This window comes from Crocodylus siamensis, chromosome 2 (genome assembly GCF_052110815.1).
Source record: "Crocodylus siamensis isolate JL-2025a chromosome 2, ASM5211081v1, whole genome shotgun sequence".
In the NCBI taxonomy this organism is placed as follows: domain Eukaryota; kingdom Metazoa; phylum Chordata; order Crocodylia; family Crocodylidae; genus Crocodylus; species Crocodylus siamensis.
In genome coordinates this window covers 289774360-289802348 of record NC_143396.1, presented here as the reverse complement: position 1 = coordinate 289802348, position 27989 = coordinate 289774360, and the positions used below count along the sequence as shown (strand labels likewise).

The following is a 27989-nucleotide window of genomic DNA, read 5'->3' as shown; positions in this document are numbered from 1 at the left end:
CAAAGACGTTAACTTTCATCTACTGCTGTGAAACAAGGTATCTTGACAAGCTGCTGAGCAGCAAGGAAATTCATTTTTAAACCATTCGAAGGGCAGGAACAGAAAATAGGAAGGATAGTTTAATCCCTTTTGAAGAGAGCCAACAATGATCTCAGCAGTGCACATAATTTAAACATCCAATACCATACCAGTGCCTTGGGCAAGAAAATACAAGAAAATACTACTTTATCATTAGAATGCCTCAATTCAATCCTCAGTTGTGTATAATTGGCTTCATTATATTTACTAAAACAGAAGATAAACATTTTTTTCATTCCAAAAGGTACTTCTCCCCACAACAGGCAGTGAAGGAAAAGTGATGGCTTTTTTCTCATCCCTCCTCACTACCCCCCAAGCATGCAAGTTTTACAAAGATGCTTGAAACCACTGCTGAGTTTTTTTGTTTTTGGGGAGTTTGTATGTATTCTCTTAGTTCTTTCCTATGATTTGCAGGAAACAAACACCAAAAAAAATCACCATCCACACAGAAAATGGTATATTTATGAGCGTGCTCAGATTCTTTTATTCCAGACTGTAAGAAGACAATCTGCATTTTGCTGACAGCTTCCTCTGTCCTACTTGAAACAAAAGAAAACACAGATCCATCTCCTTAACTACAGCTGAAGCAGCACAGATCAAGGTGGGGGTGGAATGTTTTGTGGGCGCATCCTGCTAATTTTTGTCCTCTTGGTCTCTTGGGCAGTGTGCTCATTAAAAGATGGTCTCAGTTCTACCAGCTGCCAGTTTTATGAAACCAAAGCAGCAACTGGAGATCAGCACAGCACAGGCCAAGCTCCCATTGTGGAGGTAAGGAGAGAAGCCACTTTCACCACCAAAGGGGATCCATCCCTATTCCACAGTCAGCTTCCAAGCTAGACTGCACACAAGAATCTGGCCTGCAACAGCAAAAGGGACACGTGCCAGCCTCTGTAAACAACTTTTAATAAAACTAGTGACATTTCCCTGTCCTATAACCTTAAGATCAAGTAGAAGAAGTGGGCAAGATTTTGAAGCTGCTCAGGCTAAATTAACTGCTGGCACACAGCAAGAGGAACTGTGACATACTATCAACGTATATGAAATAGCTATTCTCCACACCTCTGCACTAAGACTGTTTACATGCAGGCCAACATCCAGGAAACAAGCTTATAAATCAACAGAATTTCATTTTCCATAAAGTATCTCTTTCCAATTGTCTATTAAATGTAAAGATCGCAATGTCATTAGCTGGCATGAATTAAGCTGAGGAATTCAATATGCAACTCATTTTTTTCAAACCAAGGCACTGAAGAGAAAAAAAATTCTGAATTTGAGATATTTTATTGATTGCACTAAGGAACAGCAGGGCAGTCTCACAAACTCACTTTCTGTCTTGGAAATGTCTGTTGAGAATTCACAGGAGTATTTTACCACTGGACTTGATCAATGTTGTTGCAGACGAGCCAATTTGTTAAGACTGTTGCACAAACATTTAAAATAGAAATCGCCAAAAGGCATTCCCTCCCAGGCAAGGCATAATTTGTCCTATCACAAGGACGGATGCTTGAAAATTAAAGTAAGGACAGTTAGTGTTTGGTGGAAAGACAGGAAATTTCTGAACCATGCATATACAGGGAAAGATTATCCAAATAGTAAAAAATAGAACTACTCTTTCTGCAAGTGTCTCCAGGTATTCGTCTAGAAGAGAGTGAGGTTACCTACAGATAACATACACAAAGCTTTCAGTCCTTCAGAAGCACTTGATATCTACAGCTGATTTATAGTTGGGTGGAGCTTTTAAGTCCAAAATGAGCCACTACAAGGTCCAGTAAACAAAAAATCCTAGCATACTAAGGACAGTCAGTAATTAATAGCTATTTGAAGAATTATGGCTGTTCCTTATGGAGTGCAAAGTCAAAACTGCTCAAAACCAGGAGGTAATTGTTTTATACTAATTTACACCTAATTCTTTTTAATTTCAGCATCCCAGGAAAATATAAGAAAACAGTCTTTCCACAAGAAGAAAGCGTGGAAACATTTTAAAAATGGGGGAGTCATTTTGATTTTCCTAATACAGCTGGGATCACTGGATTCCATAGTTAAATCTTGGTAACAGGTTCTTGCTGGGAAGAATCCTTTTGTTTCGTGGCTTTTGCATGCACTTAACTGGAACAAAGTTTGCCAAGTTTCTTCTTAAGAGCTCACCAAAACATAAATCATGCTAGAAAAGAAAGAAAGAAATACATCAGGTTTTTATTTAGATGCAACACTTTGGATTAGTTATTATTAGGGACCTACTTAATTCAGTTTCACCGATTTCGTGGAAATATGAAATCTGGGATCATCCTCAAAAGTCAACAAAAGAAAACTTGATAAAAATAAAATGCTGGCTCCCCAGTGGGAGCCAGTGGTCCTCACTCTGGGAGGGGAAGGCACTGGCTGGCAGGGTGGCATGAAGGGCAGATGGTGGCTGCCCCCTTGTCCCTCTTGCCCCTGCCAGGGCCTCTCCATCAATCAGCACTGAGCAGCAGGGCAGCATGAAGGGCAGACAGCAAACAAGATGGTGGCCACCTTCATGGTCCTCTCTGCCAATTAGCACCAAGGAGTGGGGCCTTTCTGCCACGTTAGCATGGGGGGGAGGGGGAGGTCACCATGAAATGCTAGTGAAATTGGCTCTGCAGACTATGAGTGGGCCACAAAAAACACTGTCTTACTGCAAATTAAGCAGACCCCTAATCATTATGCATTTTATTAACAAGCAAAACTCAATGCCCCCTCCCCCGCAGTTAAACAAATAAATCGGGCACACAGGTTATATGTAGGGACCCAACTAAATTGCAGTGGGCATTTGCGGCACAGCAGCACCTTTCATTTTGCTCTTTTTGCACCCTCCCCCAGACCACTGAGTGGCAGAGAGGCAAAAACCACAGCGTTAACTGCCTCTCGGCCACTCAGTGGCAGGGGGAGGCGCACAGTGAAAAGAGCGAGATTGAAGGTGCTGCTGTGCACAAACTTCTGCTGTGATTTAGGTAGGTACCTCGTTATAGTTATACTTGAATATGCTTCTCCAGTTCTAAAATAAAAAACAAGTAGGCCACCATGACTTTAAGTCAATAAAAATAATGGCATTTGAACAAGGACGTGACAGGCACATTGCACACGCTGGTCACTCAGATCAAACAGTAGCAACGGGGAGTCCTCTATTAGCTTAGTAAATGCATTTAAAAAAAATTACTAAAGCATGCAAACACACTTCCATCATCTTTTTGTATGATTAAATCAAAGTGCTGAGCTGCACAATGACCAGCCAATAGATGCATAGGGCAGTTGTACTGTGATACTCTACCCGTATCAGATTTCTCTTAACCCCACCCATTATTTTTCCCTGGAGTTTGATTCTGCTTTTATGAATTCTGTATCTTCTCATCTATTATGTTACCATTTTACCTTCATGTTTTTACAAAACTAACTTTAACCAAAGAAACTATTAAAATGGTTCCTATTTAAAAAAGGAAAACTTTACTTCCCCAGCTAGGATTTCTTCTTTTTTTTTTTTTTTCAAACAAGTTATTTGAGATGTGTGGTACTGGGCATTCTCTTAAAAAAATAATTTTTTTTTTCCCTACAGACTCAGCCCAAACAAAAATTCAGGTTTAAGCATCAAGTGGAAGAGAGAATAACTTACCCATATAGGTAGTAAAAAAATGACAGAAGGTAAAATGCTAGTTTGCACCATCCTTCCTTCTGACAGTAGGCTAAAATATCTGCATTCATGATTGTTGTAGGATCATATAGACCTGGTCCACTCATCACAGGTCTACTCATGTACCTGGAAGGACACATTAGGTTAGAAGCAAGTTTTGGGGAGGGTGGAGAGTTACAGAAAAAGCAGGCCTCCTTTACTGTTCCAAACAGTATCAAAATATAACTATGCAAGGAGCTGTGTGTCTCCAACTGCACGGACCATGTACTCTAGTCAGCAGCTAACAGACAACCAGCAACATCTGAGCCCACAAACTAATGCTCTGCTCACTGATGGGTTCTAGACACTACAGCTGCCCTGCACCCTGAGCCAGGGCACTTTTGCACAGTACTAGACCAAGAGTAGACAAGATGATCCTTTAAAATAGTATGTACAGTTGGAGGCATCACATTATATTAGAAATAAAAAACTGAAAAATAATGTGGAAGAGAGTAACAAGAACAATACGGCCCAGGGGCTGGCGCTGGTAGTCATTACCATATTTACTTGAATCCAAGATGAGGTTCCCCTCCACCCATTCACCACGGTAGGGGAAAGTCATCACATCTTGGATTAAGTAGGGGGCCAGAGCTGCCACCACTACTGCTGTCTGACCAGGGTGGCTCATGGGGTGGGGGAGAAGGTGTGCAGTGTACAAGCATGGGGGTGATTGCGTGGTGCAGAGGGGGAGCAGCACATGCTGCAGGTGAGACCACACAATGTGCGGGTGCAAGGAGAGAGGTCGGCAGTGCAGGTTATGCATTGACAGGGAGGCTGCTGCAACTCCAGCGAGGGGCTGAAGCTGGAGTAACAGTCATCACACAGAGCATGTGGCAGCTGCAGTAGGGACAAATTGAAGACAGCCCTCCAGTAATGTTCCATGTATAGGATCTAATTATTGGGAGCTCGTCTTCAATTCAAACTAGATGCTGATAAATACAGTATGTGTTAAACAAGATTCATGTAGAATGGCTCTGGAAGCTTCAACACCATTTAAGACATGCACAGCAGTACTTATTCTTGTTTATTAAGGTGGGAATAGTTTTCCCTCAGAAAGGCAAAACAAGAGTCTATAATTTGATTCATACCTGTAAAGTAAGATTTTTCAGTATCTCATCACAAAGTGCCTTTATGCTTTTTTGCCAGAGAAATGGGAAAATAAGTAGGAAGTACTGCAGCCGGAGAATGAATTATTATTAGCATAAATCAAGGTGTCAGACTTATCAATATTACCTCCAAATATGGTAAGCCAACAAAGGCATATTGAGACCCAAAGTAAGCCACTCTGCCGCACAGAGAAACATAACACAGAAGAATGCATGGATGAGGTACTCTGGAAGTACAAGCTGGAAAAGAAAGATACACATCAGAATATTCAAGTGAAGTAAATTATCGATGAAAAACTGAATACTATTATTTAGAAGAAACAGGAAGAATTACATGAACAAGTAAACTGCAGAAAGTGAAAACAGCAACTAGCAGATTATGCTCCAATATCTCCCCATAAATGTTTGTATATTTATGAACAAAAAAATGTACATGACACAATGCCCAGATTAGAGAAATTATTATTGCGTCTAATAACTAAGTGCACTGTTAACAGCTTCCATGTTTCATACAATACCCCCCATGACAGCATAGCACATTAAGATATTTCTTCACATGCAAAATAGAAATATCAATAGGAAATATGCTCCCTGTACCAGTTTATGTGCAAGAGGCTATTTTTATCTTACGTTTGGAAGCTTTGAACTTGGAAAAACTATACAATGGAGACTATTACCAAAACCTTATTTCCTGTGCACAGCACTATCAGACACAACTAGTAGTAACGTTGTTATGCACATCAATAAGCACAAATACAAGCATTATGCTTTCTGCAGTGTAGGAGGGAACAACAGTGCAATGTATATACAGTTTCAGTTCCTTTATGCACCTTTTATATACCCCACGGGCCTACTTTTCAATGGCAAAAATCAACAAAAGTAACACAAACTAGACCACCCTCAGACTAGGGAAAGTATAAGATGACAGGTTATACAGCATTAATGCTACTAAAAGAAAGGATATGGGAAAAGATTTGTAGATTAAATTCATGTAAAACCTTACGTCCACTACAAGAATACCAAGGCCAATAACCCAGCAAGAATTGGACTACCCATTCATGCTCTTAAATTAACACAGTTCTCAAGAAAAGTTCATTTCTATCTTTGAAATGTTCAACATGGGATCAACAACTACGACCTCTTTCATGTAAAAACATCCAACTGCTATATTTCAAGCAAGGATTTACCATAAATAAATCAATCATAAGATTCAAGGTAAAAGTACTAACCAAGCTAGAGGTGCACATATGAGAAAACTTTGTTCTTGGATACCGTCCCATTTTTCAGTCCAGAATGACTGACTGAAGTGTCAATGTTTCGCAGGTTTGTATAACATGTCTAAAAGCAAGAATTTTTTTCAAACACCTAAAAGTTCTAACTGGATCTCTACAAACTCAAGAAAGAAGCTGTGTTCCCTATAGTCTGACTCTTTCAATAGCAGATTACTAAACACAAACTTCCATCAAGACAAAAACTAGTCAAAGCTCTTTACTTAGGTGAAACAAATTCTCCTCTTACATACTCACCATGTAGAGCTTTTAAAATTTAATTCATGTATTTAAACTAAAAGTGTCTTTGGCAGCATACCAAGACACCTGTGTTTTAGGCTTAAAATCTACAATTATCGACTCTACATCACAGACATGAAGCTCCCTCAACATTTGTATTTGCCCCGCCACCACAACACAGAGGCCAACCGTCTGTGGCATATTCATCACAGTATTTTATCTTCCATCCAGCTCTACAGGGGAACTAGTCTAATTCAGAGAAAGAACAGTACCATACAAACTAAAAGTTGAGAAGAGAGGAAATCAGTAATCAATGGCACACAAGCTAAGAAAAATGGCAATATGTAAGAGGAGGGAGAAAACCTCATCACACCATACAGAAGTGCTACCTTACCTACTTCTCTCTCATTAATCAAAAATGTTCTCCCCTACAATTTCTCTCTCTCAGAACAGGAATCATGTCTTTTAGGTATTTGCGAAGGATTATTTTCATTTACCACACTGCATGAAGAGTTTGGATTTAAATCTACCTTTTCAGTTCTAATCTACTCCCGCTAACACAGTAAATACTGTTAAGATTTTCAATCAACACAAAACTACTGTATAATCAACACCTCATGCATGTATGTTAACATTAGGTTAATAAAATATTTGCTTTAAACATGCACAGTATAGTACCTTTGTATTAAAGTTTTTGATAAGATCATAATGCATAAATGTAATGAGTATTTGCCTTCCCCCATACTATAGCAGAAATGACTGCAAAACAGACTGAGCAAGGGAAACTGTTAGACGCACATCCATTCAAGTGCCAAATACTATTTTCCAAAATTAACCCTTCCACCTATCATCCCCTTTCTCCTACTCATTTTGTAATGTTTTCTGGCAAGTGACATAGCCTGTACAGAATAAATACATTCTTCTTCAACTTCAGTTTTGAATTCAATACCTGTTGGTGTGATTTACTTAATTCTAACGAACATGAATTCACAGTGCCAAAATCCAGAGGCATAACTTTACCACTGTGCTACTTCTCCTGCTATCATAATCGAGCTGTTCCCAACTAAAATAAAATGGACAGCAAGGGGTGGAGACAAGGCAAAGAATTACTACTGCTTTACCAAAATATAGATGTGACATCAAGATCCCCTTTATTGCTGCTTTCGTCTGCAATACCCCAAGCTAAATGTGCTTTTGAGGCCAGTCATTAAAAAGATAAAGGCTCATGAGAGCTGCATCCAAAACAACACAGCTGTACTGTATCTTCCTGAACACAGAACAAAATATGGGGAGGCAATGCCCTCTCTCTGACTCCTGTGTGACACACACCCACCAAAATCATCAAGCCAGGTCAGAATTTTTTTGGTCAACACTTTTTTAAAAAGTAAACTAGGCCTTTGGTGTGTCAAACCCAAACCATTTTGTAAATCTGACATGAGAAATACCACTGGTTTACGTCTTCAGATATTCAATAGAAAGACTTGAGGCATATAACAGTTTCCCTCACTTTACTGGGTAAGCAAGCAAAATTATTTTGCACAGAATATGAAAGTTCATGAAATTTATAAACCTGAACAGACAGTACAGGCAGATGAACAAGCACACTAAACAAAACGTCTTAAAATAGTAATACAGATGCTCCTAACAAAATGAAAGGAAAGTGGCATTAAAACATTAAACTAAAAAGCAGTACACACCTTTAATGCAATTTTGACTCTTTTAATCTTTTTGACCTTTTCAACTGTCTTTGTGCCGAAAATGTAAAAAGCAGATTGAAAGAACGTTAGTACGGACAGCTGACAAGATCACCAGCAGATTAATAATAGTCAGAATATTCAAGATTGAGAGGAAAGAAGAATCAGATAAAGAATTCTGCCCAGAAGCTCCAGTAATTAGGTGTTACTAGCCAAACAGAATTATCATTACCTTTTTTTCTATTTGCTTGAGATAACTAAATTAAGAACTAGTTTATACATCTATGTAAAGAGGAACTCTTGATCGTGTAACTTACAGGATTCAGTGTATTACATTGGTCTATGGGATTCTTGTAATCAGTCTTCAGTTCATCAAATGCTATTATCTAGAATAAAATTGAAACAGTTAGGATTCTGCAGACCGAAAGCAGTAATAAACATCTTGCACAGGAAATCCATTTACAGGTATGGAGCCGAGGCTCAAGCACTATGAACACAAATGACGAACCATGTCCTCTTCACTCGCATAGAAATGATTCCACAAACCAAGTAACCTATAGCTAAAGGCTGTCTGAAACAGGTCTGCTTTAGTTTAACAGAAAAGCAAGCAAAGTCTAATTCATTCAGCTGCTTTTAAGTATTTTAGGCACCAGAAATCTCTGGCACTATACCTTCACTGAAACCCCCTTCCCTCCCCCAAGAAAAAAAACCTTTCTGAGTGTCACTTCAAATAGTATTTAATCCCACAAAATATATCCCTAGAGCATAAACAGATCAAGCTGCTGCAGATGTGGCACACTTGGTTTCTGGTTCAGGCCTGACACTTATGCCAGTCAAGTGATCATTGCGTTAAAAGAGGCTAAACGCTCCATCTTATCGCTGTGGTCAGAGTGTGCATGCTGCAGCCACAGATGGCTGGGAAGGGAGATAGATCAGGAAAAGGTCAACAACATTTTGGATGACAGAGCTTTTGTCTGTAAACAGATGCTTAGGAAAGCATGAGCGTACCAATCAGAAACATGGTCAAAAACACGGCACCAACTAAGACAAACGCTTATGGTAAAAAAGCAAGATCCATAAATTATGAGAACCAGAACATTAAACATAATATAACCAGACCTAATATTACTTGTATTCAGTGTACACCAGAACAAGTTTATATACTATGCTTTATGTTACAATAAAAGGCTAACTTAGATGGTTACAAAGCTAAAAAGGGATGGCAAAGATGCATTCTCATCTGAGTGCCCCTCTTCTCTGTGGCTGGTTGAAAATACATGACTCAAATAATAATAAATATTCAAGACAAAATAAATAAAATCTTAATAGGAGGCAGAAAAAATACAAAGCTCCTTCATCATACAATTGATTTGTCGAAGGACTGGAATATTTTAAACGTGTACTCCAATACATAAAAACAATATTTTATGAGAACTGCGAAAATGCTTGCAGGTGCATTAAAATATTTTTAATAAAAACCATCTTGCCCAAGTTAAACTTTGAAAACATTACTCATCCATAGATGAATATCGGTAGATTTTCATCTCATCACCAAGTAGTAGCTTGGGTACCTGAGCTGGCAAGTTTTCATGACAATTTTGCAAAGCTGGTTTAAACGAAGAAACGCTACTCTCGTGTCCTGCGGTGAACGTAACACAGGATAGTTATTAAAGAATAAGAACGTGTAGGTGTGCCTGAAGGCCTGCTGTTATTGGTCCCTGGTGTTTTCCTACAGCAGATCCACTCAACAGGCACTCGGCAAAGTAGCTGAACCCCACTCAGGTCCCAGAACGCTGCTGCGGGCCCACATGCCGGGGAGCAGCAGGAGGGCAGTGCAGAGCAGTGGTGCTCATCCTTGGTCCCGGGGGGCCCGAGATGAGCATCTGCCCACGGGCCAGATCCCACCAGTGGTCCCCAATACGGCTACAGTGGCCATCGCAGAGGACATTCCAGTGTTCCGCTACTCTGTCCTCTATTGATACAAAACCTGATGCCTTTACATCGTCTATTTTTCATCCAGAAATAGAGAAAAATAAAGGACAAAGGCATCCAATTTCATACCAATAGAGGATAACCAGACTGTCCTCTGTGATGGCCACCCTAAATACAGCAAACAGGGCAGGGGGGCTTGACCCTGCCCCAAAGGGGAAGAGGGTTTGACCCAGCGCCATGCTGGAGGAGGGGCTTGTCCAGGCAGGGGGAGGGGGAAGGAGGGATAGGATGTGGCCCAGCCCCATAGGGGAAGGGGGCACAGCCCAGCGGCAACCTTCTGTGAGGGGTTTGGGAATTTGGCAGGGGGGAGGGAGGCTGTATTCATTGCCCCCACTCCCCAGCTACCACATTTACCCGCCCTGTAGGCCATATACAATTGCTCTGCAGGGCACACATACTCCACAGGCTAGAGGTTGAGCACCCCTAGTATAGAAAGTGTTCAAGCTGTTGTGCCCCACACTGGAAAAAGCACTCTCGTAGCAAATGAACCACACGTTTAAGCTAACACCCTGGGAAGCACGTGTCATTGCAAGTGCAGATGGAAGCAGTTGCATGTAAAAAGCCAGGTTATTGCAGGACCATAAAGACACTGGGCTGGAGGGGACCTGGGAGGATCGTCCCTGTCCACACCACTCCATACGAACCTGTAATCTAAACTCTACCCCGTTATGGTTAACACGTGCAATGCATGCCTTTAAAAACCTAATGAATGCTTGTGCATTTATTGTCTTCAGTGTACCCAAAGCTCGACTCTGATGTAATACAGGGAGATGAGGCAGAGCTGTGAGGGCTGAGCACGGCCTGTCCGCACACAAGTATGAAACAGGACTCATCCTTGCAGACAAAGAGCGATGCTCGGTAGCACATACTCTAACCTGTCTTTGTTTCCCCCAGAACAACACTTGGGAGCTCAAGGATGGCTTTAAAATGCCGTCTGTGACCCGTAAGTGACAAAGAAGGGAGGGGGCGGAGATGTGGGTTTTCCGGAAATTATTAAATGGAAAAATTTCCAATGCCCTAAATAAAGCATGATCTGATTTAGCATGCTTATTTGACTTATATTTAGCAAACTAACTAAAACAGTACTCCCATATTAATTTTATGTCCCAGCAGCCACAAGTATTTGAACTGAAATATTTGATTAGGACAAAAACTAAGTACAGCACACTTCATGCAGTTTGAATGGTATATTCAAACAAATTCAAAGCTTTATGTGGACAGAAATTTTTTTTGTGGACTGCTGGTAAAAATGTAAAGCTAGTACACAATACTTCCCTGACATTGTTTAAACTTAAGGGAAAAAAAGGCACTGAAAACTGTTGAGACACTAATATCAGTACACCCAAAGAACTGTACACGATAGGCCACGCTTTGGTTTTGATTTGACCTGTGCAGCCGATTAGGTGAACTGATACCTTGATTTTCAGTTTGGACCATTACACGAGTGTATTTACCCTCCTGCTTATAAATCAATAAAACAGAGATGTGCCCTCACACCCTCCTCAGGGAGGATCGCCCGGAAAACACGCACTGCAACTTTGACACTGCCAAGCTTGCCTTATACCGCACTGGCATCCCGCCACGGTTACTCGCGCGGCGTATGAAATAATTGTGCGCTCCACACCTGGGGGGGGGGAGGCAGGGGAATAGAAGCAGCAGTAAGATTTTGCCCCAATACCTTGCACATGGATGCGTGTGTGAATGTGTATATATATACATGCATGCGTGTGTGCATGCATGCATGTGTCCGCATGTGCGTGTGCACGCGTGTCAGAGCGCCCTCGGCTGCGGGAGGGGCCCGGACCGACCCCGACCCCGACCCCGACCCCCGTCACTCACATGCCAGATGGCGAAGAAGATGAGGGCGGCGGTGAGCAGCAGCGCCAGCATGTAGCAGAAGGCGGCGAAAGTGAAGGCCATGGCGGCCGGCGGGGGCGGGGGCGGGGGGACCGCGCGGCCGGCGGGGCAGGACGACGAGGCGCCGCGCGGGCGATGCCGGGCCGGGACCTTCTGCGCAGGCGCACTACGGGGACCGACCTTCCCCCCAGCCAACCGCCACCCGGAGCCCGCCAGGACTGCGCCTGCGCGTTCCCCAGGCCGCGCCGAGGGGCTGAGCGGCCCGGGCCCGCCCGGGCCCCGCCCCCTACCGGGCCCACGTGACAGCAGCGCGGCCCCCGTGCTCCGTGCTGCCACGTGGGCAGAGCGCCCGGGCCCGCCCGCGGCCCCCGGTCACGGAGCACAAGGAGAAGTCCTGTACCTGGACGGCCAAGGGCGCCTCCTCCGGGGGTCCCTGCGGGCAGCAGCCTCCCTGTGCGGGGAAAGCGCTGCCTCCAGCCCGGGCCCCCGAACCACCACGTCTGGGGGGCTCCTCTGGGCGGACCGCTCCCCGCTCCCGGGCCACCCTGGGCCCTGATTTCCCGTCACGCTCTGCGGCGTGTCCGTGCCCCGACTCCCCCTCGGCCTGGGCCGCTGGGGGATTCGCCCCACGCCCGATCTCCCAGCACTCGGGCTCCTGCCTGCTGTCCTGGGCCTCGTGCTGCACGTGACACCGCGACCGTGGTCCTGCACCGTGGGAGCGAAGGTCGGGGAGGCCGTGAGGCAGGTCTCAGGCCTCTCTGGCAGGGCCGGTAACAGCGGCTGGTGCTCAGGGGCTGCCCTGGGCCCGTCCTGCGTCACCACCTGTCCTCGCCCTGCGTCCGCTCCCGCATCACGCCCGTGTCCGCAGGGATCTTCCCCTCCGTGGAGCAGCGCAGCGTCACCGCCTGGCCCAGCCGGCACCGCTGCGGCCCCTCCACCTCGGCCATGGAGCAAGGGGCTTTCCAGCCTGGGATGGGAGGCACACGCAAGACTCAGGGTCAGCTTGGGATGGTCCTGGGGACGCATCCAGCCTGGGATTGGAGCTGCAGGGTGCGGGGTCCTCATCCAAGGGGAAACCGACCCTGGGGCGGGCTTACGGTCAGGGGTCCCTCTGTGCAGAACGCCCCTAATGTGCCATCACCCCCTCTCCAGACTGTCCACCCCTCTGGCCCTGTGCCGTGCCCGCTCCCTCTCCTCTGCCTCCAGCAGTCAAAGGCAGCCCCAAGCCCAAGACGGCTCCAATCACAGCCCCAGTGAGAGCTGAGCCTGCACCAGGGATGGGCGGGAGCAGAGTCAAAGTCAACCTGGAGTCCCGCAGCCCCACGCTCACCGCACAGCACCATGTGGCCTCGCTGCAGGGCCGAGCACCCTCTCGCACCTGTGCTGTCCAGGGGGATGGCCTGCCGGGGCTGCTCCAGAGCCAGGTGTCAGACGTGGCAGGCAAAGACACGCAGGTCGGGGGTGAAGGTGTAGGTCAGGGCGAGACTGAAGGTCCCGTCCAGGTTCCTCTCAGGGCTGGAGCGGGTGGAGCCATTGTGGATCCTCCTGTCTCTCAGCCACGCAGTGTCTATGTCCTCAGGGAAAAACCTCCTCGTGGCCCAGGGGGGAGGTCTCTGAGCTACCCACCGTGAGCTGCTTGTAGATGGAGGTGGTCGGGAAAGCTGGGAACAAGGCAGTCTCAGGGCCATGCATGGCATGGGCACTTTGTGCATGAGGTGCCCTGCCAGCTGGCACTGGGACTGAGCCACCACGACCACCTGGGGCCGAGCTCCGTGTCAGCCCTGACAGGCGTCTCGGGCAGGTGTTGCCAGGGCTGAGGGAGAGGCCAGCGCTGCCCACGGGTGAGATTGCTGCTCCCGCTTGCCACAGCCCAGACCCTGCCCTGGGCTGGCCCTCCCTTCGCTTCCCAGAGCCCCGGGGCTCAGCCAGGGGCGGGAGGAGCTGGGCCGCCAGCCAGGTGCTGGCCCTGCGGACCCGAGCCGGTTCACGGCCACAGGCTGCCCGAGGCACCACGCGGAAGGGCATCGCCGTGAGCTTCGCCTGCCTCGTCATTGAAAAGCCCAGGCCTTTTCGGCTCCTCAGTCCAGTCCGCCTCTGGGTCCGGACTTACTGGCCAGCCCAAAGCAGAGGAGGAACGGGGAGCAGAGCCCCCAGCCCCATGGACCCGCTGCACGTGTCTGTTTGCTGCACTTGTGGGCTGAGTCCATTGCACCTGCTTGTTTTTCCTGGCGAACTGGGACCCTAACCCAGCACCGCATGAGTGTCTGTGTGTGTGTGTTGAGGGGGTTACCCCAGAGAAGCCCCCCCTTGGGTCCCAGGGGAGGGGGCAGCGCCATTGTAACCTGTCAGTGACCCCAGGTGCCCCCCAACCCCCATCACTCTCATTGCACAGCTAATGGCCCCTGCCTAGGGACCCCCAGGTCTCCCCCAGCCCCCGCCCCATGGCCCCGCATCCCAGGAATACCCCTCAGCGCCCCCACCCCCACCCTCAGGAGCTCACCAAGGCCCAAAGGGCCCCCAGCCCAGCAGAGGGGATGGGTCATGGGGCCCGTCTGCTTGGACCTGCACCCCCTGAGCGCCAGGCAGGGCCTGCTTCTGCCAGCCTCAGCAAAGGGCATCCTGAGAGGCAGAGAGCGGGGGGACTCTGCCGGTCTGGACGGATGGGCCCTGAGAGCCTTGCAGCCTCCTGCGGGAGACCAGGGACCCCGAGGAAGGAAGGAGGCGGCAGCCGGCTGTCCTGAGCTTGGTTTTATTCACGACTGACGGACCTGGAACACCTCTGTCACGTGTCACATGGAGTTATGGGTGCCTCAAACATGCACGCTGTGTCTTTCTTCTTCCCAGCATCTCGAACTTGCATCTTTCCCCTTCCTGGTATATCCGGGCTCCCTGCGCCGGGCTGAGGCAAGGGCTCCGCCGGCACCTCCTCACTGCCCACTGGGTCCCTCTGCCCCCCCGGGCACCACATCACCCCCTGCAGCAGCCTGACCCAGGCCCCAGGTCTCCTGACCCAGGCTGGGGGTCTCCATGTCGCTGGCTCCACCTGCTCCTCTGTCACTGCTCACTTCTGGGGCTGAGCTGCATCGCATCGATGTTGCTGCTGCGCCACGTTCCCCCCCTCCCCCCCATGGCCTCTCATCTTCTGTGGCTTCCTCTGGGGCAGGGACCTAGGCTGTATTCCCCATCCCAGAAACAGAGTCACCCGTGCACCCGCCCCCCCCCGCTCACCAGCGTCCCCGAGGCTGAGCTCTTTCTCCATCAGGGGGGTCTCCAGGGCTGTGCTGCACAGACACTCGCGCTCACACTTGCACTCGCCGCTCCGGGCAGGCCAGGCTCCGGCTGGGCACCCTGCACACGCTCGTGGCGCTGAACGTGCCGTCCGGGTTCTGGCTGGGCTCGGGGGTGTCTGCTCTCCCACTGCCGTCCCCGTCCCAGCCCCACGCGCTGCGGCGCGTTGCCTTCAGATGAAGTTCTGTATCTGGATGGCAAAGTGCACCTTCCCCGGGGGGTCCCGCTGCGGTAACACCCGGATCCCGGACCCCTCCGGCGGGGCTGGGGGACAGCAGGAGCGTTCGGAGAGTGCGCAGGGGATCCCTGTCACCTCTGGTGTGGACAGGGCAGGGGGCAGCAGCCCCGACCACGTCGTGAAACTCATGTCCAAGCCAGGTCTCAGACCTCTCCTCTGTCAGTGTCCAGCCCAGGGGCAGGGCCGGTATCAGCGGCTGGTGCTCAGGGGCTGCCCTGGGCCCATCCTTCTGGGTCACCACCCTGTCCTCGCCCCGTGTCCGCTCCCACGTCACAGCCGTGTCCGCAGGGATCTTCCCCTCCATCGTTTCCTGGCCCAGCTGCCTCTGTACCCCACAGCATGTGCCTGCCTGAGACCCTGTCGCCAGCCCACTCCCTGCCCTCTGCCACCCGCGCAGTGCCGTGCCTGGTACCTCTCCTCCGCCTCCAGCAGTAAAAGGCTGTGCCCGCAGCTCCTAGTATGATGGCGATGGGCGTGACGGCCCCAGCCACAACACCAGTGCGATCCGAGCCTGCAGCCGGGACGGGACGAGAGGGAAAGTTGGTGCACAGCCTTGGCTCTGATGTTCACCCGTTGGCACCGTCTGGCCTCGCTGCCGGGGCCTGTTTTGGGCTCTCACCTGGGTCATCCAGGGCAATGTCAGCCTGCAGGGGCTGCTCCAAAGCCGGATGGTGGATGTGGCAGAAGGAGACTGCCAGTGTCGCTTTTGGCAGGGGTGAAGGTGTAGGTCAGGGCGAGGCTGAAGGTCCCGTCCAGGTTCCTCTGGGGGCTGGAGCGGGTGGAGCCCAGGACCCGTCCGTCCCTCAGCCACGTAGCATCCACATCCCTCGGGTAGAAGCCCCCCACGTGGCACAGGAGGGAGGTCTCTGTGCTCCCCACCGCCCGCTGCTTTTGGATGGAGATGGTTGGGGAAGCAATGAAGTGCATATGCTGCGCCTGCCTCCTGCACCGCAGCCCAGGGCTGTTTCTTCCTGTGCTCAGGAATCTCCCCCGTGGTGTTCGTGGCCTGCGCTCTCAGCCTGCCACAGCCTGGTTGCAGACCCCGGACCAGCTCCTTTCCACCCATTTCCCCCGTGGTGCGCCTGCCCATCGTGTAAAGCAGGAGTATCCGCCCAGACCATCCCCACGCAGGAGCCCCCTGGTCCTCACCGAGCACGTGGAGGGTGGCTTCCCCTGCTGCTGCTGGGCACTGAAGCACACATCGCACTTGTGCAGCCCCTCGTCTGACACGCTCACCTTGGCCAGCGACAGGGAGGCGTTTCCGCTCTGCAGGTCTGCGTCCAACAGGCTCCCTTCAGGTTGGGCCTGGCTCTTTCCAAGCCATGCGACCCTCTCGCCCCAGCACTACCACATCGCCTGCAGGGAGCCCAGGGCCACGGGCCCCCCAGCGTCAAAGCCTGGCAGGGCCTGGGAGGAAGGTGCTGCGAACACCCGCAGCTGGGAGCCTGCACAGGGGGAGGAAAGAGCTGTGGGGCTGCAGAGGGGAGACTGGGACCGGGTGCCCCCAGGGCGATGCCGGGGCGGCTGCTTGCTGCACTCTAGGCTCTTGGGCTGTCAGCTACTTGAGACCCCCAACCTGCCCCCTTTTGGGACCCGTCATGGCTCCCCCAGAGCCAGCTGTCCTGTGCAGGCACGTTGGGCTGTCAGGGTTTCTCCATTGTGCCAGCGGGCACAGCCAGTCCAGCCCTGGGAGCGCTGACCCGAGTACGCATGCAGTGGGCACTGACCTGCCAGCAGAGGAAAGAGGAGGGGGAGGAGCAGGCCCCAAGGCGCAGGGCCCATGTGGCCAGCCAGGCTCAGTCCCCTCTGCTGCGGGCTGGAGCTGATTTCGGGAAATTTGGTTTTGCTTTCACTTCCCGGGTGTTACATGACACAGGGACTAAAGTCCCCAGATAAGGTCACTCTGTCACCAGGAGCTGGGCTGGGCCCAGGCATGGCCCCTGCCTCCCGGGAGAGCGGCACGGCTCGGCCCAGAGTGCTCCACGGCCCCCGACTGCCAGGATTAGAGGGGGCGGTTGTGCAGGCTCGGGGTCGGGTCCCCCAGCTCCTCCACAGTCTCCGGGGAGCTGGACCCTGGCTGTATCCCCACCTTCCTTTGGTTTTTCTGGCATGCCAGCACTCCAGCACCTTCCACGGTAGGCACTGTGGGTTTTTCAGCACTCCGGCCAAAAAACGTTGTCTGCCCCAATCTGCGCCATCGACCTGGCCCCGCACCTAAGGCAGGACCCAGGGTTCCCCAGAGTCCACGTCCCAGGGAGCAGCAATCAAGAGGCCAAAGTCCTGGGCGACACGGAAGATTTGAACACCCTGTGCTGGAACAAGTGGTCGGTAGGGAGAGCCCTGGTGCACACGCAGGTATACAAGGGGGCGGCGGGGACCAAGCTCAATGTGAGCAAGAGCACCTGCCTTGCGGTGGGGATCTGGAGTCCCCGGGGGTCTCTGTCCCCCGCGAAGGGGTCAGGATCCTCAGGGCAGATTTCAACCCCAAGCTGAGCAGCAGGACAGCGTGTGAGAAGACAGAGGCAAAGGTAAAGCAGAGACTGGGGCTCCCCATGCACTCCCTTTCCATGGGGGCACGTCGTGCTGGTGAAGGCGGTGTTGTTACTGGTGCTTCTGTACACTGCACTGGTCTTCCCTTCTTCCGAGCGCGTCACCCAACAGATCCAGAGGGCCACGTGCATCGTCTTTGGGGCTCAAGACGGGAAAAGGTCGCTAGGAAGACCTTGTACAAGGACAAGAGGGCTGGAGGCAGGGGCATGCCAGAGATCCTCCTGTTCCTGTGGGCCAAGTATACAAGCCAGATCTGCAAGCTGGCGACAGACGCAGAATCCAAGACCACTTGCCTGGTGAGATGTTTTGCAGGGCACATCCTGAGACACTGGGGGTGTTCACCCTGACCAACCAAAGACCGTGGATCATGGGCTTACCGTGGGTCTACGAGATCCTAAACCAGTGCCACAGCTTGTACGGCCTGCAGTGACCGTAGCTCGAGCAACCACAAGAAGATCCAGGAGACGGCGAGGCTGAGGGACACTGCGATGCGTGGCAGGCCGTGTGGGATCGCATCGACCACAAGGACCTGCGCAAAGATCACAAGGCCCTGAACTGGCTGATAGCCCACCGAGCCCTGCCAGCAAGGGACCGAGCTGCCCGTGAACCAACTATCACGGGGCCACCGAGACGATCGGCCACTTCCTCTGGCTCTGCACCTGCGCCAAGGAGGTATGGAAGAGGGTGAAGCAGCTCTGCAAAGCAGTGACCGGCGTCAGCCGGCTAACCAGAGAAGTGGCGCTGTACGGGCACCTCGCCAAACACCATGGCAGAACCCGGCTGCCCATTTCGACCAGTTTGCATCCTGTGTCAGGAGCGCCATGTGGAAGGCCAAGAACCCCCTGCTGTCCAGGCACACGGATGTAGAGGTGACAGACTGTGTGAAAATGGCTCTGAGTGAACTCCAGACCTACCACCAGGCATCAGTAGTGGAGGATGGAGACGATGCGGCCGAAGCTGCCTGGCACAAAGACACGTGGCACAGGATCATCCAACGTCCCCCGAGTGGAAAGGGGGTGGTGATAGCGAGGAAGAGACAAACGGAGCCGAGCACAGCAATAGCAGCTGCGGGTCCTCCCGCGGGAGCTGGGGCGACAGCGACATGGACGAGGGGTAAACTGAGGCTGTGACCCTGCACGCGGGTGGGGATGGCAGAAAGGTACCTGGTCTGAGAGACCAGAGGTTGTTTGCGTGTGTACAGCATGCGGCGTGGGTACTGTAACAGGTCCGGGTGGCCAGCAGACCTTTGTATAGGTGTGCAGGCTGTGCGGGTGCGGTTTTTGTAACAGGTTATAGTTTTGTATGTGGATAGATATGTATAACCCCATATATATAGGGAGAGATATTTTTACCAAAAAAAAGTGCGAGTGTGTGTGTGTTGAGGGGGTGATGGCAGAGCAGCTCCCACCATGGGCACCAGAGGTGGGGGCAACACCATGTTAACCTATCGCTGGCTCCTCCCTGATCCCCCATCACCCCCCAGCCACCCTCTGCCCCAGGCCAGGGCAGGGGCACTCACTGGCATTGTCCCCACCAGCAGTGGCAGCAGTTTCCACAAAATGGAAAGTATCATAGGGAAGCCCCTCCATATCACTAATCATCCTTACTGCCCTCCTCTGGACCTTCTCTAGTTCTCCTATATCCTTTCTGAGGTGTGGGCACAGTATTCAAGGTGTGAATACACTATGGATTTCTAAAGGGGCATAGTGATACTTTCCTTTTTGTTTCCAATTCCCTTCTTAATAATCCCTAACACTTCATTCGCCTGTTTGATGGCTGCTGAGCGCTGAGCTGATATTTTTAGGAACTATCTGCAGCAGCTCCCAGATCTCTTTCCTGCGTGGTAACAGCTAATGTAGAGCCCATCATAATGTAGACATACTTTGGGTTATTTTTGCCCATGTGCATCACTTCCCACTTACCTAGACTGAATTTCATCTGCCATTTAGTTGCCTATTCGCTCAATCATGCCAGATCATTCTCTAGTTCCTCACAGTCCACCTTGGTGTTTGCCACTTTTAATTATTTTGTGTCATGGGCAGATCAGGCCACTTTGCTTCTCACCCTTTTTCCATTCTGTGCTAACCAAAAACACTCTCTTTCACTCAACACTTAACTGTGGCTTTTCTTTTCTGCATCTTTAGCTTTCATTTTCTTTATTTTTAAAAGCTGATTATTCTCCATGCAGTAAAATTCGCTGAAAGAAAATCAGACACAAAACTGAGCAAATTAAAACCAGCAAGCAAGGAATCGACATGAAAGTGTTTTCAGCATAAAATTGAGCCTGAAATTCTAAGAGTAGATAACAAAAACACTTGTTCACTTTGAAACTTGGACACACATATAATGGCAATAAATTCAGTTCCACACCAGATGACATGTTTAATAAGATTAGCAACATGTGGCTGGAGAAAAGGAAGATGGATAGATGCCTGTTAGTTAGAAACACTTGAGAATACTGACTTGTCAATGCCCCTGAGGAAAAGTATCATAGGTGTATCATACAATCATAGTATCATAGGTGTATCATAAAAGTATCATACAATCTCAAATCAATGTAATTTAGAGATTGCTCAGAGGAAACAGCAAAAAGATGAGAAAATAAATAGTTTGAGGGGAACGTCAGATGTCTTCCTTCTATAGCAATCACATAAAAGTAATTTCGGTCCTAGAGAAATAATATCCTGCAATAAAAACAAAAGACCAGCTAGTAGCTTTGCAGTAATTCTTCTGGACAAATAAAGCATATATCAATGTTTTCCATAAAATCAAGAGCAAGATCTGAATAATACATAAATACAATGCTTTGCAGCTGCATCACACCTTCCCTCTGAGCCTTCCTATAGAACATGGCACATAATAAAGTCAGCCTCACTTTCTTCCCCTCTTTCCAAGTCCTTTCACAGAAAGGTAAACTGAGGCACAGATAATTGAAAAAAAGTTTCCCAAAGTAGAGACAGACCCTTTGCACTTTAACTAAAAAGAAATCCTCCTCTATGGTGCACCCTTCTCCAAAAGTGTTCCTAACTGTCTGTTCCATCTTTGTTACCACCAGGAAATCCAGACAATGGATCTAAAAACAGATTTCAGAAAACTTCACAATCAAAATCTACGGAAGGCAAAACAAGCCAGCAAACAACAGGAAAACAATGAGAAAGAATGCATGCTGCCCAGACAGCCACTGAGGAGCCTAGCCTTACTTCCACTTGGCTTAAATGGAGTTTTCTTACTGAATTTAAAGGATCATGATCAAGAGATGTGGAAACCAGATTTAAAAAAAAAAAAATCAGTGAAAGGACAGAAAGAACATTGTGGCTCCATCCACACACAGAAAACCATTCTCCAGATGGAGGAATTGAAGGACAGCAGTAGTAAGAAGCAACAGATTTATCAGTACTTTTGAGGGGTAAGATGTGTGTGGGCAATGACTTTTTGCTGGTGGAAAGAAAGAACGACTTACTTTGGAAAAATCACACGTCAGTAGCTGATGTGGCAGGTTTAGATACAAGACCCTTCTCTTATTAATGTTGCCAGAAAACCATGGCTAATCCATGAAGTCATCTCTCTCATTCCTTAGGGGTAATTTTGGAAGACGGTGCAACTGACTCCTCATTCCCCCAGCAGTAGGATTTATTTTATGCTGTAACAGCCCCCTTACTTCAGCTGTGAATGCAGCTCTCATGGGTGTAACCTCCCACGACGTTCACCTGAACGTTTTGCCTCTTCCAGTCGCTTGGACACAGGTGCCTCCTTGCAGGTTGACAGCTTGCCCTCCGGTGAGATTCCCTAAAAGGTCTCCAGTGGTTCTTTCCTGCCACGTCTTGTTAAGGATTATTGGTGGGAGGAAGTTCTCTAATCCTGCCTCTCCTGGTTTCCTCTTCGGTTTCTCGCCTAGGTCTGTGTCTCGGGGCTCTGCCTCCCCTGCATCCCACCTTGCACCAACCAACGATGATGTTAGCCCTTGGCCGAGGCTAAAGCAAAGTCAGTCAGCCGCAGCTGGGCCTTCAACCTTATTTAATCTTAGTCCTGGTTCGGACGGTGTACTGTCCTTATTCAGGCCTCATGTTGGCCTGACTCATTAGTTGGTTCACCCCAGGATGTTTCCCCTCAGGACACTCTCTCTCCCCGCAGAGCTACTCACAGCTTCGGTATCCTTTATTCTTTTCTCTCTCTACAGGCTCACTGCTGTCTTAGGCTCTGCCAGCTTCATCTGGGATCCACAGCTTCAAGAGAGGTAAATATCCTGGTCCCCCTGAGCCAGCTTTAGCTGGGCATCCCGCCCGGGGTTGCCACCACTCACCTCTGCCAGGGCACTTGTTTGTTTCCTTCTGTTCCAGGCTCTCAGGAGGCCTTACGCTTCCAGTCCTCCGCAAATGTGGGTTGGTGGGGATTTTATCCCTCTCTCCAAGGGCCGGCTGACAAACTGGCATTGGCACATGGCTACAAAATGTGCCCACGCCAGTTCGGGGGTGCATGCCTGTTCTCCAGCAGCGTTCTGCTATTGCCACTTTTCTCTTCTCTCCTGCACCAGCACAGCTTGTCCTTCAGTGGCAGCATCTCTGCCGCCGCAACATTGATCTTTGGCAGCACCCTGAGGCCACCACTTCTCTCTGCTCCAGCGTTGGAAGTAAGTTTTGGTTTGTGGCAGTGTCCCCGCCACAGTGCATCACCATGAATTGCCATTCTGACTCCTCGTAGCCTGTGAAGCCATTTGACCAGGCCCTTTTGTTGCAAGGCCTAAAATTCAACTCATGAGGTCTTTGCTGTACCAAAGTGCTCTCGAATGCTTTCTGGGGAAAAGTGAGGGGTTCATGCTTATCACGAAAGACCAGGCAGAAGGCAGGGTAGAGGCATTCCTTACAGACCAAATGAATCAGAGATGCTTAAGCTTTTTGTGGGAGCTATGGCTCGCAAAAATGTATGCATCTCTGATTCTGTTAGTTTATAAGGTGGGCCTCTACCTTGCCTTCTGCCCAACTTCAAACGAGCATGGTTAACTAGCTCTTTCTACAAAAGACTAAGGGAGATGATACAACAGTGAATCCATATATGGATTTTTTTGTCTTGTGGTAGTGGGGATAGGGGACTAATGGGCCCTAAAAGGGAGGAGAAGATCCACAGCTGTGTCACTCGTAGCATAGATAAAACAAAAGTTGGTACTTAACTTGTTAATAGAAAAGGACACAGGAATGTAGAGACCTTCATTGACCACAGCTTAATTCAAAATGTCCATGGCTTCCTCAATTGGCCAAAATCCTATAGTGTTTGTAATTGCTTTTGACACTAAGCCTACAATATTATCCATAAAAAGCCAACAGTATTAATCATAAAAGAGATCTGATCCCCCCATGAGATCCACGCTCTAATCACCATCAAGCTCTTAATCAGGATGCAGCAGCTCAAGCTCCAAACCACACAGCCTGCACAGGAAACACATGGATAGTGCAGTCAGTTCTCGGTGGGCTGTGACGACCCATGAAGAGGCATTTCAGTCCCGCTACAGCCAAGAGTTTGACTGTGTTTCAGCAAATACCCTACAGTAGTGCTGCTACTGTCTAACCTTTTTGAATGAGCACCATAATAGCAGTCAGGAGTGTTCCTGTTAGGAAAGTGCCATGGTAACACACGGAGACATTTGGGGATTAGAATATATCACCCGTATTATCTTCGACATGATGGAAGAAAAGGACGCCTTTCTTTTACACATGAATAAGCAGCAGTGTTGCTAATTATATTGCTGTCACTCACAGTAGAATACCTTGTAAGGTAGCTCTGCAATACGTACAATTAGTAATATTCCCGCTCCAAATGAATTTGGTGTTTGATTAGCTCTAACATACATACATACATTTCTGGAAGCCATTATCATTTTGTTATGAAAACTGGAAGTCAGCAAAATGTAATTTCATACCACAAGGATCCGTTCATTGCAGGATTACTTACAGTTGGGATTATCTAAATCAATCAAAAATATATTTTTAACAACTTATTCTGAGGACTAGAGTCAAATCAATTCCCTTTCTTTTAGATTATAGATAGATACACACTATCTATCCATCTATCCATATTTATTTATTTGGCTTCTCATCCGGCCCCGTGAACTTGTACACATCCAGCTTTTCTAAATAGTCCCTAACTTCCTCTTTGACCGCTAAGGGCTGCTCACCTCCTCCCCAAACTGTGCTGCCCAGTCCAGTAGTTTGAGAGCTGCCCTTGCCTGTGAAGACCGAGGTAAAAAAGACATCGAGCACTTCAGCCTTTTCTGCATGCTCTGTCACTACGTTGCCTCCCCCATTCAGTAAGGAGCCCACCCTTTCCCTGACTCTCCTCTTGCTACTGATTTACTGTAGAAACCCTTCTTGTTACCCTCCCCATTGCTTGCTAGCTCCAACTCCAACTGTGCTTTGGCCTTCCTGGCTTCATCCCTGCATACCCAAGCAGTGCTCTTATATTACTCCCTAGTTGTTAGTCCAAGTTTCCACTTCTTATAAGCTTCCTTTTTGTGTTTAAGCTCACTGAAGAGTTCCCTGCTAAGCCAAGCTGGCCTTCTGTCATACTTGCTAGTCTTCCTGTGCATCAGGATGGCTTGTTCCTGCACTCTCAGTCAGGCTTCTTTAAAGTACAGCCGGCTCTCCTAGACTCCTCTCCCCCTCAGTCTGGCTTCCCAGGGGATCCTACCCATGCATTCCCTGAGTGAGTCAAAGGGAAGAGAATCCAGGAGGTCCCTCTTTTTGCTCAGGAGGAAGGCAAGGGTCTGTTGCCTCTTTTTCCTATCCAAAACCTTAAGTGCCCTCTCCTCCTATCTACCCAGAGGCTGCCACAGCCACCTCCCAGTTCCCCGCTTCCAGCAACTCTTGCAGTGTAAGACTATGCTTTCAATGGGAAAACAACCTGTTAGCACATGGAAACCTGAAAATGGGGGGGAGCAGAGGAGGGTGCTTGGGCTGGTGTTTCAAGTTAAGGGAAGATAACCATGCATTTCTAAGCTTTTGAATTTGAACATTCAAATGAGCAGCATGAGGAACACCCTGCTGATTGGCTTGGCCTAGCCAGGGCATGAGCACGAGAGAAGAGGTAGGGAACAGGACAAAGCGGCATAAGCATAAGGGGAGGGATAGCATCCTAGCAGGTGCTACCTTGGGACATAGCAAGCCTGTAGGTAATTCCCTGCTTTCCCACATACTGCTCTGTCTTTTTGGGCTTGTCACTTGGAGCCAGATTACTGCAGGTGTGGAGGCATTTAGAGAGGGAGAGGGGATGGGAGGGGAATATTCAGAAGTGCCTGGCTTTGCTTTCAAGAGTACTTTAAATTAGCTCCTTCTCACCTTTCATGCTAGTGAGACATCTCTGACATAAATTGAGTGTCTAATTGAAATGACACTCTGTTTAACCTGACATCTCTAATAGCTCTTTTGTTGGGGTGGTACAAATAATTGAAATCACTGATTCAAAGAAAGCAAGGGGGTTACTTAAAGCCCTCTGCAAATCCAGGCTGTAGGTTCCTTATAGGATTTTGAATAGCATCCATCTGCAACTGCAAGCACCCAAACACCCATAAAGAACTGGTCCCTCAGTTTTTCTGCCTCTCAGTTCCCCATCTGTGAAATAAGAACAGCAGCTCTGCTCCACACCACAGGGCAGGACCCTGGCCAGTGAAGGTGCTCCTACGTGCTGGTAATGGGGCCCTTTGGGATGGACAGCAGGTGCGCATGTTTGATCGTTCTATCACAACCACAGCCAGCGGCTGGCTTTGAATTTCCAAGGCAAGCAACTGCACGTTCACAGCTGGAGGTGGAGCAGGTATAAGCATTACCTTGAGCTGATCCTTTACTTAAGCCATGTGGCCATCCTAAACAAATGAATCACATTCACAAATTAATCCAGGATTTGTTGACAGCGGAGCAGATGGCACAGCACACTGCATGCATGTGCAGGGCAGGCACGCTCTCCTTCGCATCACCCACTTGTCATTTCCAACAGTGGATATAAAAGTGAATCACAAAAAGGAGCAAAACCTCACTCAGATTGCTCAGAGGGTAGCTTGGAGCCTTTTTATTTCACAACCGTATAATACCAGGACAGTTATTGACATCTCTTCCCCACCCCGCAAACATTTTGCTTTCGTGCCTTTTTATCTTTTCATTTGCTCCATTGATAAGACCAGCACATGATACCCAAGGCAGGGATTCTAGTGTCTGTGGTATCACAGTTCAGGGACGTGCTGCAGAGACTGGGAAGAGAAGTGATGCTCCTCCTTTCAGGAAGTCACAAGGGGTGGAATGAGCCTTCAAAAAAGTCTTCTCCCCTCCTTCAGCCCCCGCTTTATCCACAGCACCAATTGCATATTTGCAGTGAAATGGCAATAAGTCATGGAGCTTTCCCAACATCAATGTCTCATGGTCTCAGTCTCTCTGGACTGAATTTACTCTCTCCCTGCTAGCAGCAGGGCCATTAGACCTGTCAGGCTAAGAAGAGTATAATTTCAATTAAGCTGAGTTAATTTAAGTCAGGCATGTCTTACTGATAACAAAGGCAGGCTTTTCAAACACTTTCAATTAGGCAATTCCTAATGGAGTAAAACATTACAACACCTATTTAGCTCTGCATCTTCTTCTCTCCTAGACCTAGGGAAAGGTACAGTACTACCCCAAAGCTTATTTAAGCTTCTCAATCATGCAATGGCTCCAACAAAAGCTATCAGCCCCAACAATCCCGACTTAAAACATTACAGAATATTTGGGGGGGAGGGAGAGAAAATGCACCCCAAGTCCAGGAGATGACACAGGCTTACTACCTCACTCACCTGTTTTTAAATTTATTGTAAAATAAGATTTGCTTCAGTTAACAGTATCTATGTTGCTTAGCCAGACTAGGGTGCTATTACATTAGGCACTGGACAGATCAGCGAGTCTCAACCAGGGTGCCACGGCAGCCTGGGGTGCCTTGAGATCCTTTCAAGGGTGCCACACAACATTACCAACGACAGGTTTACAAATATGCTTCATAAGACAAACCCAGAGATTTCAAATGGAAATTTCTATTGTGATTTGAGTTCTTCGCAATAGAAAAACTGTTGTATTATTTTTCTGTAATCAAAAAAAAAAAAGTGAAAACAAAGAGCTGGTGCTTCCCAAGGACTGGCCTTAGCCTATCCAGGGGTGCCTCAAGTCTAAAGAAGTTGAGGACCACTGGTACAGACATATCACAAAGGGCTTATACAAGCTTAAGATAACAAAAATTATATAGCAGTGGGCAAAGAAATTAAACGTGAGCAGCTGGGGAGGGAATAGATGCAAGGGATACAGGGGTAGTGCTGTATATGTAGTGTTCTGCATTCTCGGGTTTTATTCTATTTTTTTTTAAATCTGGGAATTTTTCAGGGTTTATCTTCAAAACATAAAAACTGGGACAAAAAAAATCAGGATAAAAGGAAGAAAAGGAAAAAAAATTGGTATAAAATCAGGGGGGGAAAAAGTCAGCAGTGAGGGACGGAGGGAGTAAGGCTGGGACTAGGGAAGGGACAGGGGGAGTATCGCCCAGCTGGACGTGAGGGGCAGGGACCTGACCCCAGCACCAGCACCTCGTGGCCTGCCTGGGGTCAGAGCCAGGAGCCCCACATCCCCAGGCAGCTGCTGCCGCCACTGTTCTCCTGCTCCAGCAGGCAACCGGTGCCTCGGGTAACTGGCACTTTTAGTTTACCAGCACCACCCATTTTTCAGTTCAAATCCCTCTGTGGAGCCATTCCCCACTCATGTCAGTTAACAGGGATTTGAACTGAAAAATGGGTGTAGATCAGTAAAACTGAATGATTAAAAAAAAAAGAAAAATCCAGGAATTTATCAGTAAAAACAAAAAATGTGGAACACAATGCATATGGTAGCATTGTAGCAAAACCCCGTTTTTATACTTTTTTAAACTTAAAAATACATTCTCTCCCCTTCTCCGACTATTTCTGACTTTCTCTCTGCCCTCTCTATCCCTTATAAATGATTACAA

At 48.6% G+C, this 27989-nt stretch overlaps 1 protein-coding gene across 1 annotated transcript; it reads right to left on the bottom strand.

Annotated features, from left to right (window-relative positions):
• Positions 1-520: 520 nt before the first annotated feature.
• On the bottom strand, positions 521-12079 carry CNIH1 (cornichon family member 1). Its single transcript, XM_090034384.1, has 5 exons — positions 11900-12079; positions 8386-8454; positions 4994-5106; positions 3704-3847; positions 521-2239 (listed from the first exon to the last, which is right to left on the bottom strand). Exons 1-5 carry the CDS (start codon positions 11978-11980, stop codon positions 2212-2214), a joined length of 435 nt encoding a protein of 144 aa, XP_089890510.1. The 5' UTR covers positions 11981-12079; the 3' UTR covers positions 521-2211.
• Positions 12080-27989: the final 15910 nt, after the last annotated feature.

Excerpts from the sequence above, each read along its gene's own strand:
- CNIH1 (XM_090034384.1), bottom strand. The coding sequence starts at position 11,980 with ATGGCCTTCACTTTCGCCGCCTTCTGCTACATGCTGGCGCTGCTGCTC. Across the intron at positions 8,455-11,899 it reads TCTTCTTCGCCATCTGGCAT|ATAATAGCATTTGATGAACT; the intron begins GTGAGTGACGGG and ends ATTTTATTCTAG. Across the intron at positions 5,107-8,385 it reads AATGTAATACACTGAATCCT|CTTGTACTTCCAGAGTACCT; the intron begins GTAAGTTACACG and ends TTTCTTTTCCAG.